We start from the raw sequence: 20,513 nt of genomic DNA on the forward strand, positions 1-20,513 counted from the left end.
ATGCTAATATATAATATGTATATAAACATGCATGCATACATGCATTTCTTTTCGAATTACATTGAAACCAAAGTTCAATTGGTTACAAGCAATCATAAGAGCTTTTCATTAATTTGCCGCAATTTTCATATATGTACATATATACATTTATCCAATCAAAATCAAATCTAATGCAATCATACATTTTTTCCAATATTTGGCGCAATTTTCATATATGTAAAGCTAATATACATATGTCCTTTGCTAATATATGTATACTAGCGTACCCTCGCCCACTTCGCTAGGCGATAAATTCAATGATTTGCTGAAAGAGAATAAAATTAATACGAAACAAAGCAAATTCTTTGATACAATTTAATTCGAACTTTATTGTAACACTTTTTTGTAGACAACGTTTTTGGTTTTTCCATCTTTGGCGTAAATGAATAATGACGATGGTTTGCCTACTCGTGAGCAAGCTACATACAATTGTCCATGAGAAAAAATTGGGTATTCTAAATTAATACCGCACATTTGTAGAGACTGTCCTTGCGCTTTATTAATTGTCATAGCGAAGGCAAGGCGAATAGGGAACTGCAATCGTTTGAAATCGAATGGTAAATCCGTCGGAATCAGTGGAATTCTGGGTATCAAAACGTCTTCTCCTTGGTACTTCCCTTTCAAAATTGTTGCTTCGATAACGTTACCCATTAGCTTCTTCACAGCGAGTCTGGTACCGTTGCAAAGTCGTGGCACATTAATGTTGCGCAGCATAATAATCGGTGCTCCAATTTTTAGAATTCAGTTGCATAATTTACGACATCATCTTGATCAGTAAATTGTGTCCATTGACTTACTTATATGCAACTATGTCACCAGGTATTTGATCCAAAATAGCTACATTTATATCATTTACGTCCTTATTTTTCCCAGCTAAAATTGCTCTTTCGCTGAGCCAGTCATTGTTTTTGTAGTGTTGAACTATGTTTGGAAATACACTCTGTATCAATGCCTCTTTAGACTGTGCAAAAGTTCAGAAATTGTTAGGCAATGTAATCATTCCTGTTGGATCGACAGACATTGGGTCATTTCCCATTTTCAGTAATTGGTGTGAAAATTCAGCTGCTGACGGATCGTTCTGTAGTTGAACACGTACGTTTGTGGTAAGTGTAAGCGTGTTTACATGTCTCGATAAATACGATGATTTTAAACATGCATTGATTTCATCTACAGCCGTAGATTTTGGGATCACAGGTAGGGTTTGCCTGAAATCATGGCCATACGATGAGCTTACATACTTTAAGAACTTTTACCATTCCAGATGTTTTCGAAATATTGCATGTTGGTGTTTCATTTACCTGCATATTCAAAGGCAACTTTAATGCAGAATGTGCTGTGCGACCGCCTTCCAGTAATGTAGCCGCAATTCCGGAAGAAGCGAGTGCCAATGCAACGTTAATATTTGATCGAATTGTTGCTAATAGCAATGAAATCAAAAAGGTCTTTCCTGTTCCCCCAGGAGCATCCAAGAAAAACAATCCACCAGTTCCATGGCTAACATTATTCATGATTGTAACATAAACATGTTGCTGTTGTTGTGTTTAGTTCATTACAATCATAATGGTATTCACGCTCCAGTTCTCAATTTTCATTTCATTTCATTTATTGCCCAAAATCATTTTAACATAGGAGTTTACAAAGTTATGATAAAATTAGATTATTTAGCATTATCCTATCATACATTTGTATTTATCTAGGAGTTTAAAACTTATTTTTCTTTTGATATATACAATAGGTTATGATTATTATTTTGTATGTCTTTGGCATAATTTTAAAACTTATTTATATTCTCCCAAAAAGGGCTTAAAAAGGAGATAACGTATAATAAACTTCTATAATTTATTTGGCTATAAATTGATTACTGTTATAAACTAAATTTTCATAGTTGAAATTGTTCATCACGAAACGAAAACACAATCCGAAGTTCTCAATCGAGTTGTTGTAATGAATTAAACACATTTGTAATATCAAATTTAAAGAAATTGAATGACCCATGTTGCTGTTGGTGATACAATTATGAATAATGTTAGCCATAGAACTGGTGGATTGTTTTTCTTCGATGCTCCTGGGGGAACAGAAAAGACCTTTTTGATTTCATTGATATTAGCAACTTTGCATTGGCACTCGCTATTTCCGGAATTGCGGCTACATTACTTGAAGGCGGTCGCACAGCACATTCTGCATTTAAGTTGCCTTTGAATATGCAGGTAAATGAAACACCAACATGTAATATTTCGAAAACATCTGGAATGGCAAAAGTTCTTAAAGTATGTAAGCTCATCGTATGGCCATGATTTCAGGCAAACCTTACCTGTGATCCCAAAATCTGCTGCAGATGAAATCAATGCATGCTTACAATCATCGTATTTATGGAGACATGTAAACACGCTTACACGTGCTACAAACGTACGTGTTCAACTACAGAACGATCCGTCGGCAGCTGAATTTTCACACCAATTACTGAAAATCGGAAATGGCCAAATGTCTGTCGATCCAACAGGAATAATTACATTCCCTAACAATTTCTGCACTTTTGCACAGTCTAAAGAGGCATTGATTAGCTGGGAAAAATAAGGACGTAAATGATATAAATGTAGCTATTTTGGATCAAATACCTGGTGACATAGTTGCATATAAGTAAGTCAATGGCCACTATTTACTGATCAAGATGATGCCGTAAATTATGCAACTGAATTCTTAAACTCACTCGATTTGTCAGGCCTACTACCTCATAATTTACGATTAAAAATTGGAGCACCGATTATATGCTGCGCAACATTAATGTGCCACGACTTTGCAACGGTACCAGACTTTGAAAGGGAAATACAAAGAAGGAGAAGACATTTTGATACCCAGAATTCCACTGATTCCAACGGATTTACCATTCGATTTCAAACGTTTGCAGTTCCCTATTCACCTTGCCTTCGCTATGACAATTAATAGGCGCAAGGGCAAATTCTTTGATACAATTTAATTCGAACTTTATTGTAACACTTTTTTGTAGACAACGTTTTTGGTTTTTCCATCTTTGGCGTAAATGAATAATGACGATGGTTTGCCTACTCGTGAGCAAGCTACATACAATTGTCCATGAGAAAAAATTGGGTATTCTAAATTAATACCGCACATTTGTAGAGACTGTCCTTGCGCTTTATTAATTGTCATAGCGAAGGCAAGGCGAATAGGGAACTGCAATCGTTTGAAATCGAATGGTAAATCCGTCGGAATCAGTGGAATTCTGGGTATCAAAACGTCTTCTCCCTGGTACTTCCCTTTCAAAATTGTTGCTTCGATAACGTTACCCATTAGCTTCTTCACAGCGAGTCTGGTACCGTTGCAAAGTCGTGGCACATTAATGTTGCGCAGCATAATAATCGGTGCTCCAATTTTTAATCGTAAATTATGAGGTGGTAGGCCTGGCAAATCGAGTGAGTTTAAGAATTCAGTTGGATAATTTACGACATCATCTTGATCAGTAATAGTGTCCATTGACTTATACGCAACTATGTCACCAGGTATTTGATCTAAAATATCTGAATTTATATCATTGACGTCCTTATTTTTCCCAGCTAAAATTGCTCTTTCGCTGAGCCAATCATGGTTTTTGTAATGTTGAACTATATTTGGAAATACACTCTGTGTCAATGCCTCTTTCGACTGTGCAAAAGTGCAGAAATTCTTAGGCAATGTAATCATTCCTGTTTGATCGACAGGCATTTGGCCATTTCCGATTTTCAGTAATTGGTGTGAAAATTCAGCTGCTGACGGATCGTTCTGTAGTTGAACACGTACGTTTGTGGTAAGTGTAAGCGTGTTTACATGTCTCCATAAATACGATGATTTTAAGCATGCATTGATTTCATCTGCGGCCGTAGATTTTGGGATCACAGGTAACGTTTGCCTGAAATCTCCAGCCAATAAAATCATGGCACCTCCAAAGACTGCTTGGCTTCCTCGTAGATCTTTCAAAGTTCTATCAAGTGCTTCTAATGATTTCTTGTGTGCCATAGTACACTCGTCCCATACGATGAGCTTACATACTTTAAGAACTTTTGCCATTCCAGAAGTTTTCGAAATATTGCATGTTGGTGTTTCATTTACCTGCATATTCAAAGGCAACTTTAATGCAGAATGTGCTGTGCGACCGCCTTCCAGTAATGTAGCCGCAATTCCGGAAGAAGCGAGTGCCAATGCAACGTTATTATTTGATCGAATTGTTGCTAATAGCAATGAAATCAAAAAGGTCTTTCCTGTTCCCCCAGGAGCATCCAAGAAAAACAATCCACCAGTTCCATGGCTAACATTATTCATGATTGTAACATAAACATGTTGCTGTTGGTCATTCAATTTCGTTAAATTTGATGTTACAAATGTGTTTAGTTCATTACAATCATAATGGTATTCACGCTCCAATTCTCGATTGAACATATCATGCACTGGACGATTTGCTGCTGGCATGCCCAATTGTACTAACGATTTGTTTGACATCGACAAACAAATGTCGTTAATCCTTATCAATGCTTCATTGTAAATTTCCAAATTGAATTCCAACTCATAATTTGCAGTAGCTCGACGCATTTGGTTTAAAATATCATCTGCCATATAATCTTTGAAATTATTCCATAATTCCAATGGATTAGATGGGGAGCACATTGCAATTATTATCGAAAATAATGTTCGTATTTGATGTGGACTGGCTATTACAGCTGAAACGGCAAGCGTATCTTCCCAATGCTTATCATCCTCCAACAAATTTAATTTTTGACATGCTTCACGATATGTAGCGCACAATTCACCATTAATTGTTCTTAAAGCTTGGAATGATGTTGGGCCACGAACATTAACTAACAACAATCGCAGGTAAAAACACTCAGCATTATTTGGATGAACTGTATAAATGCGTCCTAATGCATCTGTTGAGAACACATTAGGATGACCTTGAACTGGTTTGCCTTGTTTTCGCCTTTGAAATGTTATCCTGGATTTATCCCATGTGAAATATTGTGGCACTTCTGCATATAGCAATGTTCTTGCAAAATTGTCCGATTGACATAAATGAAAAAAGGCAGTCAAAGTTGTAATCGGTGCACTTGTTGCTCTAAGCGCTGCATTTTCAGGAGTAAAATAAACGCGTTGGCCATTTTCAAGGTGAACCGCTAAATGAACGACTGTTGGATGTCTTTCGTGGATTGGGAATGAAAAAATTCGCCATATCGCTTCGTTACTGCTTATATAACGCCCCATTTGATATTTTTTAATCTCGTCGTTGTCATTTTGGACTGCACCGAATACAGCCATATCGCTTCCTTTATTTACATATTTGCAAATGTATTTAATTGATTTTACGGAATTACAGTATTCCACGTTAATATGCGCTTTGAATGTTTTGGACAACAATGGACAATATGGAACAATCCAACGATTGTCAACTTCAACATTTTGATTTCTCATCTTAATTATCGTTGATTTACCATTGGCATCAGTTGATCGACGACGATATGCCGGATATCCATCGTCACCTGTGACCGTATCCGAAATTAATGCTCGTGGGTATCGCTTCGAACATTTTCCATCAATCATGCACGGAGAGTTCAGATTCAATGCACCGCAAGGTCCATGTATCATATTTTTTGTGACGACTTCGAACAAATCTGGATCAATCATTTGATCCGGTATTTCAGCTGATATCACACTATCAATTTGATCCGGTGTAATTTTATCAACCAACCAAATCAAAATGTGTGCGTGCGGTAATCCCCGCTTTTGCCATTCAACGGAATACATATAACAACGCACCTCTCCAAACACTCTATGTTTGACAATAAAGTCCATAAGTGATTTTAGTTTTTGTTTGAAAATACGTGCAGTTAGGTCGTGTCGATCAATTGGGGATTGGCCAGGAAATAAATGGTCTTTGATTTCACTCCATTGCGGATTGCATGTAAAAGTAATAAACAGATCCGGCCGCCCATAAGCGCGAACATACGCCATGGCATCCTGGGCATATTCATGCATGTGTCGCGGGCTACCAGTATATGTTGCTGGTAATATGATCATTCTACCGATGTCATTCACATTTCCATCGTTATTCACTGCATCCCGTAAGTGAATGTATTCCTCGGACCGTAACTTAGTCTGGTTGAATTTGATATAGTTTAAGCGCTCGGTCTCAATTTTTGCATACATATCCACGACAAATTGGTGGAACAATCTTCTGCATTTCAGAATGTGAGATTCTTCATTTTCACGAATCATTAATCGATATGAATAATAATTCATAGCGCTAACTTTTTTATTCGTTTGTGCGCCTGAATTAAAAACAAATCACCTTTGTGAGATTATTATTATCATATGTGAATTTTTTTTCAGTTACCTGTAGCTGGGTTTATCATTTTTATATTGAAATGATAGCCATCTTCGCCTTCCCAAAATAATATTGGATATTGTAAAGCATCGTAGCAACGATGCGTTTCAGACACACGTGTTAGCTCGTTTGTTCTACGATGAAGCACAATATCACGCTTTTGAAAATCTTGGCCAACAATTACAATTGCAACATCGTCGATAGTGGGAGCATTGAATCGTCTAGAGTGTTCGCCTACAGGTACTTTGTCTGGACGAATCACAATTTTATGGTTGTCTGATGGCATTCGATCCATCGCTGTTTTGAACAATCGAACCAATAAATTATGAGCATGGAAAAATTCTGTCAGTTCTCCAACTATTGCTCGTCGAGCATTAGTGGCAATTGTACAGCGTCGATCAATTTCATCTTCGGTATTACCAATAAAATAAATTTGTAAAAACTCATAATTTGCATCCGCGAATGGTAATAAAGATCCGACTTGATGGTAAATTTGTCCTTGAATCTGTGTGGAAGAATTTGCAAAACTGTAAATTTCACAAACTTCCGTATTATAAAGACAAATTACCTTGAATGTTGGCATGAAATTATCTGTGATTATTTTCGAAGCACCAAACGATGTCATTTGAAAACAGGAATTATACGTTTGAATTTTGTCCAAAAAATGCCTTGATAATGGTGTTGTTCCCGATACAAATGAACGTAATGGTTCAGGGGGAAGTTTTAATTCCGGTAGTTTAACTTTTCCACCGGAACAACAAAGACCATCGGTTTCATTTTGAAATTTCAGTGCCTTACAATGTTTGCAAACATCAGTCATGGTTCCAATTACAACAGAATTGTGCAAACTATAATCATACAAATTATTATATGCAAACGCTGCTCCGTTGAGATTTTGTACAATTGACCTCTGTCTCCTAATACGCTGATTCATGTTCGTATTTTGTTGACCTTGCACTGCACGATTTCGTCTCATTCTTTCACGATCATTATTATTACGTGTTTCCCGTTTTTCATTCGAATGAGCAGAACGTGATCTGTCCATACGTTGTCTACTTTGCTCATTATGCTGACTTCGTTGCTCTGCAGTCTCTTCATTTCTCCTTGCAGCACGATTACGTGTATTGCGCGATTTACGGCCAAGATCAGATCGTTTCGGCATTTTTAAAAATCGTCGAAAACCACACTTTCAAAATGTTCACCTGTTCGCAATAAGGAACACTAAAAAGCATCAATAAATACTATAATAACGAAAATATTGAATAGTCCATTAATGTAATCTCACAAAGCAACAGCGAAGATAATTCACAGCAAATATGTACGTATTATTGTCGATGCACACACTAATAAATTTTTGTTCAACGTGAATTCTATTCAACCTATAAATGAAATATCTTCTTTGTTAATAGTTGAAAATCAAATGTTTTGAAAAACTATAAAATTTTTTTCTAATATATTTTTGTACACATAAAATGAATGTCGATTCGAAACTTACTTTAATCTAAGAATCGAGCAAGTTTTGTTTTGTACAATATTTTGATTTTTTCTTTTTTTTTATGTGAAGAAAATATTTAAAAGAAATTTTTTTTTGCTAAAAACCTTCCCCTAGTGGATCCCTATAATATGAAAAAAGAACGAATAAAATTGGCCTCGTAACTTCATTTCATTTTTATATATATAGATAGATAGAAGAAGAAGATGAGGTGGTAAGCTTGGCAAATCGAGTGAGTTTAAGAATTCAGTTGGATAATTTACGACCTCATCTTGATCAGTAATAGTGTCCATTGACTTATACGCAACTATGTCACCAGGTATTTGATCTAAAATATCTGAATTTATATCATTGACGTCCTTATTTTTCCCAGCTAAAATTGCTCTTTCGCTGAGCCAATCATGGTTTTTGTAATGTTGAACTATGTTTGGAAATACACTCTGTATCAATGCCTCTTTAGACTGTGCAAAAGTGCAGAAATTGGTAGGCAATGTTATCATTCCTGTTGTTTTTGAAAAAAGGTTTATTTTTTTTGGTTAAAAAGTGTTTTTTGAAGTTTTGAAAAACACTTCGCTCTAACAAATTTCTTCTCAGTTAATTGCTGAAAATTAAATATTTTGAAAAAACAACTTTTTTTTAATTTCACGTTTTTGAGAAAATTTTGTTCTTGAAAAAATTTCATACTTTTGTAAAAGTTTAAATTGATTTGTTAAAAAAGATTTTTGTCCGCTTTGAAAAACACCCCCTCGAAAAAATGTATTCTCTATTAATAGTGGAATATGAAATGCTTTGAAAATTTTTTTTTTTAATTTTGTTTGGTTTTCAGAAAATTTTGTTTTGAAAAAATTTCATACCCTTGAAAAAGTTTTATTTTATTTTATTTGTTTAAAATTTTTGAAATTTTTTTTTTGTAATTTTAGAAAAACACCTCTTCGAAGAAATTTCTTTTATCTTTTTGAGGAAAATTTGGTTTTGAAAAAATTTCATGCTTTCGAAATTTTTTTATTTTACTTTATTTCTTCAAAATTTTTTAAAACAATTTTTTTTATAATTTTCGAAAACACCCCTTTGAAAAAATGTTTTCTATGTGTCATAGTGGTATTCCATTAACTTTTAGGATTATAGTCAAATACTTACAAATATCTACGCTTTCACAAATAGCAACAATAAACAAATTTCCTCAAAACCAAAAAATTTACTTTTTTTCTAAAAAAATTCTAAACAAACAACGTAATAAATTTAGAATTTTGTGTTCACGAAAAAACAGTATTGTTTTTATTGTATTAACTGAAAACCAAAATGTTGCAAAAAATCAAAACAAAACTAAATTATTTTTTTGTGTTCATTTGGTCCATATGTTCCATAAGAAGTTGATATGGTAAATAATATGCACGGTCTGTTACACGCAAATTTCCATTGACCATTATAGTGACAAAATTATCGATCAGCAATTCCAACAGGATTTCAAAATCAGAGTTGGAATGAGTTGTTGTCTGGTGTACTTCTGAAAAAATGAGAAATTAACAAAATAAATTTAAAAATTCGAATTCCATCTTTATCTTGTGTATGTTCTTATTACCTTTGAATTTTTCCAATGAAGCACCACTCATTTTAAATTTTCCAAGAATTTTTTTTATCATTTCGCGTTTCTTTCTATTTTCATTCGATTCCAACATTTGTTCATAGCCGAAAACATCGTTTGCAAACGCATTCATTTCCATATAGAATTGGTCAAAGAACGCATTGCTCAATTGAATTGAAACATTATTTTCATAAATACTTAGGACCTTAACTTATGCACCTTGGTACATACCTAACGCAGATATTCATCGCAACCTTGACATCGATACTATTGATGAAACAATACAAAGCGCTAGCAGAAGACACATAAATAGACTATTAACGCATACAAATCCTATGATGAGAAGACTACCAAATAAAGAAAAATCTACCCAAAGTCGGCTTAACCGTCAAACACCTACAGATCTTGCAAAATACTTGTAATCAATTGTCAACTAATCGTATATGTCATTGTTTGTTAACCACTTGTTTTTAAATAATATGTATATACTTCTTCTAAATGAGCTTGGGGGCATTGGCCCTTTAATATCACTCTCATTCCATCTTTTTGTAAATCAAATTACTTATTGTCTAACGACAGGTGTAATATTTTATGGAAGAAATAAAAAAAAAAAAAAAATTTTTCATTCGAATCATTTGAAATTTCTGTATACAATACATTTCTGTATCACAATACAAATACAAAAAATTCAAAAAAAGTTGTACACATAAAATGAATGTCGATTCGAAACTTACTTTAATCTAACAATCGAGCAAGTTTTGTTTTGGACAATATTTTGATTTTTTCTTTTTTTTATATGAAGAAAATATTTAAAAGAAATTTTTTTTTGCTAAAAACCTTCCCCTAGTGGATCCCTATAATATGAAAAAAGAACGAATAAAATTGGCCTCGTATCGGCCCAAAAAAATGCGGACGAACGAACATCATTTCATTTTTATATATATAGATAAACAATCATACATACAATTACGCGCAATTTTCATAAAAAAACCAAAAAGAACAAATCTGTAAACATGCATACAAATCATATGGACATATCAAATGAACAACTCTGTTCTGTACGCAAGCAAATGTAAGCTAATGTAAACTACATTTTTTCACACTTGCGTATCACTCTCTCCCTCTCATTTCTCTCTGGCAGCCATATTAATTAATTTCCTACTGTTAACTTGTGCTGATTTCATTTTCCTACCCGTATTTTGTTAGGAGGAACGGGCCGGGACTGCGCCTTCTCTATGAATTTACGTTCTCTGCAAAAATTAAGTTTCTCAGAAACACCAGTAAAGAAAAATGAAATTATACACATAGATATAATACGTATGTCATGAAGGGAAACCATTTTTTAACAGTTATAGATAAATTCTCAAAGTTCGGAGCAGCGTACCACTTGAATGATAGAAATCATATTACCATTGTTGTGCCGTAGGCATGCAAAACTGCAAACAAACCCACACATAATACTTATACAAGAACCATGGGTATGTCACAAGCGTATTTGTGGTCTAAGTGCTATGTCGTGGGGACAAATACTTCATTGTGAAGGGAATGTGAGACCGCGAGTATGTATTATCATGCCGAGGTTGATCGAACACACGATGTTAAAAGAGCTATGCTCTGGAGATATCGTTGCTGCAAAAATAAAGTACTTGAAAAGTGGGAACAGTGTCGAAGCTATCATAGTTTCGGCCTACCTACCCTACGACTCTTTACAGCCACCTCCTTCGAGGGACCTAAGAGAAGTGGTCAAGTACGCAGAATCCAATAATCTGGGGCTAATAGTGGGCTGTGACGCAAATTCACAGAACATTGTGTAGGGAAGCAGCAAATGCAACCCCAGAGGTCTCAAGTTACTGGATTTTATCCTGTCATCCGATTTGGTCATCCAAAACACTGGTAACAAACCAACTTTTGTGACCAGAAGGAGACAAGAGGTGATTGATTTAACACTTACCAATAGGTCAGTTGGAAATCAAATCAACCGATGGCGAGTTTTGGAAGAGGACTCTCTTTCTGATCATCGTCTTATCGAATTCCGACTGGGAATTGACACAATATCAATACCTTCCGGTAGGAATCCTCGAAATGTGGACTGGGACAGGTATGGTGAGCTTGTAACAGAGCGATTACCAAACCTGAAAAAACTCAAATCAGCAGAAATGATTGAAGATGCTACTAAGAAATTAGAAGGTACTTTAATCAATTGCTTTGAGGAACTGTGTCCACTCAGGCAAAGCAGACAGGGGAAAGCGGTTCCTTGGTGGAACCCTGAACTGTCGAAGCTTCGTGTACGGTCCAGGAAACTTCTTAATAAGGCCTTGAAGACCAAAACAGAAGAGGACTGGGCCAATCATCGACTTACACAGAGAGAATATAAGAAAAAAGTACGGCAAGCCAAACTTGAATCCTATAGAAATTTCTGCAGTAACGTCGAAGAAATGAGGGAAACAGCGAGACTTTGTAAGGTCCTTCATTTAGACCGCTCAGTAAGGCTGGATTCCATTCGAAAACCTGATGGTTCATACACCATTTCCAAGTCGGAAACGTTTAATGCTCTACTCGAAACCCATTTTCCGGGTAGTAGAACTCTCTCTGAAGCTGAGAGTGGCATGAACAATAACGGTGGCAACGGTGGAACCTCTAGGTACAGCTGGTATATTGCTAGTCGGATAGTGACAAGGGAATCGATAAGGTTTTCCTTATCTTCCTTTGAGAACTTTAAGTCCCTGGATCTGACGGAATATATCCAGCAATCCTTGAAAAAGGGGGAGACAGGCTGATTGAGGCCCTGAAAAGGATCTTCACAGCCTGTCTTGCATTTGGTTATATACCATCCCAATGGCGACGCGTAAGAGTAGTATTTATTCCGAAACCAGGAAAAGATGACTATTCCCTATTCCCAAAAAATTTTAGACCAATCAGTTTGACATTGAAGGTGAATCGTGCATTGAAGATTTTTCAGCAATGCCGTAGAGCCTTTGGCAAAACTTGGGGTCTGAAACCTGCTGTGGTCCTATGGATATACACGGCACTTATCAGACCAATCATCACTTATGCTTCTGTGGTCTGGTGGCGACGGAGCATGGTTAAGTTCACAATCCGGGAACTATACACATCACGGGTGCCATGAGTACAACCTCTGGTGATGCCCTAAATGCTATGCTTGATTCGCTCCCCCTGGATCTTAAGATACAACAGGAAGCAATAAAAGCAATGTGTAGACTCCATAAATATAGTTTCTGGCACGAAGATGGAACTTCGGGACACAGAGAAATCTTTAAGTTGCTGTCGGAGCAGTATCCACTGTTTTTGGCACCTAAAGATGACCTGATACCCACAGTTTCATTCGGATGGAAATTTGATGTCAGATTTCCATTGCGTGAGCAATGGAGCAATCCAGAATGCATGCAGGGAGGTTTGACGGATATTTTCTTTACCGATGGGTCCAAGACTGAAATAGGGTCTGGAGCCGGATGGTACTTAAACGATAGTAATAAGTATCACTATGCTATGGGGGGAATGGCAACTGTTTTCCAAACAGAAGTTTTTGCCATCCTAAAAGTAGCCGAATGGATAATCGAGAGGAGATGGAGCGGGAAACAGATTGGAGTCTTCAGTGACAGTCAGGCTGCTTTGAAGGCCCTGGAGAACGCGAAGCAAACCTCAAAGATTGTTCAAGAATGTAAGAAGAAGCTTAATTCTGTCGCAAGACAAAACAGGCTTGTACTTATATGGGTTCCAGGACACTCCGGTGTTCAAGGAAACGAAATTGCCGACGAATTGGCCAACCGTGGATCAGCGGTGGCCCCCACAGGGGCCAGAGCCAATAATCGGAATCAGTCCCGCAGGAATCAAGAATTGGATCAACGATTATGTAAGCAATCTACATAAAGAGCGATGGTCCGGTCTAGAACGCTCCAGAACTGCAAAGTGTTTTGTGACAAGTCCGAACAGAAAACTGTATAAATTTTCTACTAAAACTTAGAAGGAAAGACATTCGGTTGATGGTCGGCATCATTACAGGACACAACCCATGGGGTCAGCATATGACCACCATTGGAATCATCGAGGACCCGGTATGCCTGTCATGCTTGGAGAAGGCGGATAGCACTGAGCACTTTCTCTGTGAGTGTCCTGCCTTTGCTAGAGCGCGACTATTGAAAGGTTTCACAACACTATCGCGGAACAGTTAAGAATTTTATATAAATTAGAAAAAGGTTTATCAATTAAACACTTACACAATACAGAAAGCCATACGAAATTACAATGATAGATTCCATTCAACAATAAAATGTACACCAAACGCAGTACATGACAATAAAATAGATCCGGAAATAATAAAAAGCAATTTAGAAGCAAAGAAGCATAAAATTATAAGCAATCTAAATAAAACCAGGGAAGACTATAAAGAAGAAAGAACAGAAGGATTCATAAAGAACTATAAAGCGGTTAGGCATAAAGAACAACCAAAGTATAGGAAGTAAAAATTAGAAAACGTTCATCCTAACAACATTAAAAGACCATTAAAATTTGCAGATACTAACTATGATATTAGTACTGACATGGATAGGACATAGTAACACCACGATAATTTTAACGGAACTAACGGACCAAACAGGATTTGTTGACATACAAATAAGAAACCAAGACATATTTAAGGACAGTGATATAGTACTCCATATAATTGACGTTAAACAAATAGAAGATATTATTAACGAAATGACAGAAAATACTATACCAGTAAAGACAATTAACAAAAATGTATTTCAAACAGAATTATTAGAAGCGAGAAATAAGTTAATGACATTAATACCAATAGAAAAAAGACATAAGAGAGGACTTGTAAACGCAATAGGTACTGTAGCAAAATGGACATTTGGCACAATGGACGATGACGACAGACAGACAATTCAAAAACATTTAACACAAACGGACGAAATGTTGAATCAACAAATACACATAAATGAACATTTTAATTTGGCAATGAAACAAATAAGAAATATTGTACAAGATGATAGGAAAGAAATTGAAAAAGGACTTAATCTATACTAATATTATAAAGAGGAAAACTTTGTTTGTTTGTAATGAATAGGCTCAAAAACTAATGGACCGATTTTAAAAATTCTTTCCCCATTCGAAAGCTACATCATCCACGAGTAACATGGATTATATTTTATTTTGGAAATAGGGCTCGAGATATAGGCCAAAACGTGGACCCGGGTAACCTTCGGATGTGTATGTTATCAAATGGAAGCTGTTGGTGAATGCTTTAGTCCAGGGTATTTTTCATGCCGCTCCGTGACTAGGGTCTCGAGATAGACACCAAAACGTGGACCCTAGAATGTGTTTGTACAATATGGATATCAAATTGAAGCTGTTGGTGAATGCTTTAGTACAGAGTATTTTTCATGCCGCTCCGTGACTGGGGTCTCGAGATAGAGGTCAAAACGTGGACCCGGGTAACCTTTGGTTGTGTATGTACAATATGGGTATCAAATGAAAGCTGTTGATAAGTGCTTTAATACGGGGTAATTTTCTTACCTATTGATGACTAGGGTCTCGAAATATATGCTAAAACGTGGACCCGCCGTGTCTTTGCACCGAATTAAACCAAACTTACACACATTGTTAAGTAGGTATTGAAGATGGTTTCCGTATAGTTTGGATTCCTATTGGTAGATAGGGTCTCGAGATATAGGTCAAAACGTGGACCCGGGTAACCTTCGGATGTGTACGTACAATATGGGTATCAAATGGAAGCTGGTGGTGAATGCTTTAGTTCAGAGTATTTCCATCCGTTCCGTGACTAGGGTCTCGAGATAGAGACCAAAACGTGGACCCGGGTAGCCTTTGGTTGTGTATGTACAGTATGGATATCAAATGAAAGCTGTTGATAAGTGCTTTAATACGGAGTAATTTTCACACCTATTGAACACTAGGGTCTCGAAATATATGCCAAAACGTGGACCCGCTGTGTCTTTGAACCGAATTAAACCAAACTTACACACATTGTTAAGGAGGCATTGAAGATGGTTTCCGTATAGTTTGGATACCTATTGGTAGATAGGGTCTCGAGATATAGATCAAAACGTGAACCCGGGTAACCTTTGGTTGTGTATGTACAATATGGGTGTGAAATGAAAGCTGTTAATAACTGCTTTAATACGGGGTAATTTTCATACCTATTGATGACTAGGGTCTGGAAATATATGCCAAAACGTGGACCCGCCGTGTCTTTGCACCGAATTAAACCAAACTTACACACATTGTTAAGGAGGTATTGAAGATGGTTTCCGTATAGTTTGGATACCTATTGGTAGATAGGGTCTCGAGATATAGGTCAAAACGTGGACCCGGGTAACCTTTGGTTGTGTATGTACAATATGGGTATCAAATGAAAGCTGTTGATAAGTGCTTTAATACGGGGTAATTTTCATACCTATTGAATACTAGGGTCTCGAAATATATGCCAAAACGTGGACCCGCTGTGTCTTTGCACCGAATTAAACCAAACTTACGCACATTGTTAAGTAAGTATTGAAAATGGGTTTCGTAAAATTTGGTTGTAATTCGGAGCACTGGCAACGGGTACAGCGTTCTTTTGAACCAGCCATAATGTCGCTTACTTTTTTAACACTTGGGGCGGAACTGAACTGTCAAATTGACAGTGTGGGTTACAATGTGTCAATATTTCTTTCTGATTTGGATGCCATAAGGAAAAAACGTAAGTGCAACATGTAAAAATTGTTTGTGAATTTTTTTGGAGTGGATTTTGGAACAGTGAATAATTTCTTACGAAATTTGAGAATTTAATGTGAAATCCGAATGAAATTATGTGTTCGTGAAAAAAACAATTTTTTTCGTTTTTTTTTTTTTTTGAAAAATATAAATGGATAATGGTTAAAAAAGCTCCAATGCTTAATAAAACATATAAATTGAAACGAAAAATTCATGGATGATCAGGAAAAAAGACGATTGTTTATTCATATGGTTTGATTTGAAATTTAAAAACAATCTTCTTTTTTCCTGATTTTCAATTTATATTTTATATTTACTCAAAAACAAATAGAAAAACAAAAAATATTGTTTATACCAAAGCGCTTGAATAAAGAATAAAGAAATAAATAATATGAAAACCATATATTTTCTGTTCTAAACCATATCTATTCTATTTTAGTGTGCCCAGCGAAGGGGGCCGGGTTTGCTAGTAGTATAAGTAAATTCATAGCGAAGAAAATCAACAACATATGTACTTACAACAGATGACAAAAATTCAGTTAATAAAAAGTAAAATAGAACAAATCCAAGACAATGTAGTCGCAGCCAAATATGGTCTAGTTCACCCAAATATTCTAAAAAATCAGGAAATTACCAATAATAATATTGGTTTCAATAAATTAAAATATTTACAGCTAGGAATAGCAACTTTTAATATAACCTATTTAATATTAAGCATTAAAATTCCAAAATCATTCATACAAATAAAAATAAGAAAAATTGTACCACCACCAAATAAGAATCAAAAAGAAATAGAAGCAGAAATAGAGGAAGTTTTTACTTATAAAGATAAAATTATGAAATTTAAAGAAAATAAACATTTCAGACAACTAAAAACCAGCACTCATTGTATAATAACGAAAAGTTGTAAATTAATATCAAGTAAAGAATTAGAAATTACAACACTAGACGAAAAAACGGTCCTAGTTAAAAATGCATTCAATTTATTTGTAAACAACACATGTAACATAAAAGTCAACACCACAGTTAACTCGATCACCTGCAGCAGAAGCACACCCGTGTATTGAAATATGCTGACAGTGCGTCTGCTTAATGCAACGTGATCCACACGCGCATCCGGCAGACAGCAACTTCACCCGAAATACACAACATCGTGGGAACCGCTGTGTCAGCAGAGTTAGGGTAGGAATAAGGCTAGTTTAAGTATAAAAGGTTCTGAGTGTGCCGCCGCGCGGGCAGTCTTGAACCAGTGGGCTTTAACCGGTAATCTTCAACCAGCTAATATTCAGGAATACAATAAAGTAACTGTAAAACACAAAGAACAGACAATTAATTCCAGGATCCCGAAAGTAAGTATAACTTAACGGGCCAAGTGGTTGGCCCGCAACTTTAATTTTTCCAACGATGTCCTGCGGGACACGTTAACTGGCGCCCGAGCAGGGATCCCTCTTTTTTTCAAAGATGGGGTACCTAATAAGGATCTCCGCAAGGGAGTCCTTATGGTGTAGTGGAAAGGGAAAAAAAGTGAAAATAAAAAAGTGAGTGCGCCGTGTCATTAAAAAAAAACAAAAAAAAAAAAAAAAAACTGTAAAATAAAATTTAACCTGATAAAATAAAATAAATCAAATTGTAACTAAACTTAAATTAAAATTAGACAAGAAACCAAAATTGAAATCATAGCAAAATTTTTTAATATAAATTAACACAAAATAAATTAAGTTCAAATGAAATTAAATTTAATAAATATATTAAAAATCGGAGTTAACCAAATAAACTAAAATTAAAAGTGAATTTGAAATAAATTCAAATTAAATCAAAACGAAAAATCACTTGAAAATGCCCTTCCACAATGTGAAGCCGCACTTGTGCAAAATAACAGCCGCAATGCGAGCTTCACAAAGGATTCCCTTGTTTAGTAAGCGAATATCCGGCAAAATGGAGCGGAATGCGACGATAATTTTGTGAGGTGCAGTGAAGAGTGAATGCTCAAATAAAAAAAAATTAATTGTAAAATGAATATGAATCTCGAAGTAAATTGCTCAGCGATTCACCACCTACGGGGCGACCCTCCTGGCAATTTACTCACGAGGATGAAAGGTTTGTGAGGTGCAGTGAAGGGTGAATGCTCAAATAAAAAAATTTATTAATTATAAAATAAATATGAATCTCGAAGTAAATTGCTCAGCGATTCACCACCTACGGGGGGACCCTCCTGGCAATTTACTCACGAGGATGAAAGGAAATTTCTAAAATTTGTGAACTAAATAAACTGCACTACTGCAATAAATAAATATAAAACTCGGAGTATATTGCTCAGCGATTCACTACCTACGGGGGGACCCTCCTGGCAATTTACTCACGAAGATGAAAAAATTTTTTCTAAAATTTGTAAATTAAATAAAACATTACTTATAACTGCACTACTGCGATAAATAAATATAAAACTCGGAGGATATTGCTCAGCGATTCACTACCTACGGGGGGACCCTCCTGGCAATTTACTCACGAGGATAAAAGAAGATGGCTCGGTGACATTAGAATTGCCACAGGAGGCCGTATGCCTACGCCTACGAGGACGGACTCCTACGACTATAATGTCGGTCGGTTACAGTCTTGTGTGCCCGCAATAGTAGTCATGCTACACCTTCCACATTGGAGATTGCATGGGACCAAGTACTTGTTAATTAACTAAATGCCTTATTTTATAAAAAAGGCTGCAAAAAAAAAAAAAAAAAAATTTTAAAGATAATTACGCAGAAAATTGTATTAAAATCCCTGACAAATTGGTGGGCACTGTGAAACATTCATAGTGCAAGGTTCGACTCCTCGTCAGAAGGAAAGAATATAAAAAGAATAAAAAAGAATACAAAAAGATGCTTGAGAAAAATTACATATTTTAAATCTGTGGCGAATTGGTGGGTGCCATTGGCACAAGGTTCGACTCCTTGCCCGGATTCGTAAATATCAAAAAAAAAAAGAAGAAAAATGTTAATTGGCTAGTGTAATTACAGCCATGTTAGAATATAAAAAGAATAAAAAAGAATACAAAAAGATTCTTGAGAACAATTACATATTTTAAATCTGTGGCGAATTGGTGGGTGCCATTGGCACAAGGTTCAACTTGCTCGGATTCGCAAATATCAAAAAAAAAAAGAGGAAAAATGTTAATTGGCTAGTGTAATTACAGCCATGTTTATAAGTAAATTGGGTAACGTCAACGATCTCGGCATGATAAAGCAGCTGCAGCCAGTGGACTAGATACGCCCTATCTGGGTGCACGTTGTCGTTCACATGGGAACACGCCAACTATTTCTGGCCTCTGGCAGCTAAATTAAAAGTTGTTTAGGCTTTCGAGAATCGTGTGAAGGAAGCGTCCTAAGTAGGTTGCCTACAATCTGATTGTAGGACGACTAAAAAGGGTTCCCGCGTCCCTTCCGTGACCTTAACCAATAAAATAAAATAAAAAATAAAAAAATATTTTACAAAATACTAATACTTTCGCATTTCTAGCTCAACATTTTGGATATCTCGATGCAATCAATCAGCCTGTGAGTTGAATTAAGCAAAACAACAAGTGCGATAAAAATAAGCAGAAGAGAATAAAGTGACAGAAGCAGCGAAGGAAGAGGAAAAGGTTTGAAAAGGAGTAAAAATAAAAGTCGGTGAGTCAATTTACTTAATTATGGATTCCTTAACCCAATCTGTTACTGAATTAAATGGCTCTGTGGGCGCGCTCATGGCTGAGCTGAAAAAAGCCGAATATCGCATTCGCCAGCTTGAGGCAGCGTCCGTGGGGGGACACGTGGCAGCACCAATTGAAATTCCTCTACAGGGGCCGGTGAATGAGGACGACTTAAGGGAGATTGGTAGATTACCGGATTCAGTTAGGGATCTTCAGGTGTTCGAGGGAAACCCTTCCCAATACGTGTCCTGGGTGACATCAGTGGAGGGAATCCTTGATGATTATAAAATCATCAAGGCAAGACCTCTATATAGGGCCATCCTTAAAAGTATTAGGGAGAAAGTTAGGGGAAATGCTGACTCTGCTCTAATTTCACACAATATTTCCGAGGTCGACTGGCCAGGGATTAAAAACTGCCTGTCGCTACATTATGCAGATAAAAGGGACATACGCACATTGGAGCACCAGTTGGGCCAGTTGACGCAAGGTGGTCTCAGGTTAGACGAATTTTATGCACGCGTAAACCATCAGTTTTCTCTAATAATTAACAAATTAAAAACCGAGAATTACTCTGCCGAAACTGTGGGTGCTTTAATGGAAACGTACCGGAATCGAGCGC

At 36.2% G+C, this 20,513-nt stretch overlaps 1 protein-coding gene across 1 annotated transcript; it reads right to left on the reverse strand.

The window, feature by feature from the left end:
* Positions 1-1,012: 1,012 nt before the first annotated feature.
* Positions 1,013-7,565, reverse strand: LOC129241990 (uncharacterized). Its single transcript, XM_054878534.1, has 4 exons — positions 6,972-7,565; positions 6,413-6,908; positions 4,141-6,347; positions 1,013-1,117 (listed from the first exon to the last, which is right to left on the reverse strand). The coding sequence occupies exons 1-4, from the start codon at positions 7,563-7,565 to the stop codon at positions 1,013-1,015; spliced, it is 3,402 nt and encodes a 1,133-aa protein (XP_054734509.1).
* Between the last annotated feature and the right edge of the window lie 12,948 nt (positions 7,566-20,513).

The sequence above is a fragment of the Anastrepha obliqua genome, chromosome 3, assembly GCF_027943255.1.
Source record: "Anastrepha obliqua isolate idAnaObli1 chromosome 3, idAnaObli1_1.0, whole genome shotgun sequence".
Taxonomy (NCBI): Eukaryota; Metazoa; Arthropoda; class Insecta; order Diptera; family Tephritidae; genus Anastrepha; species Anastrepha obliqua.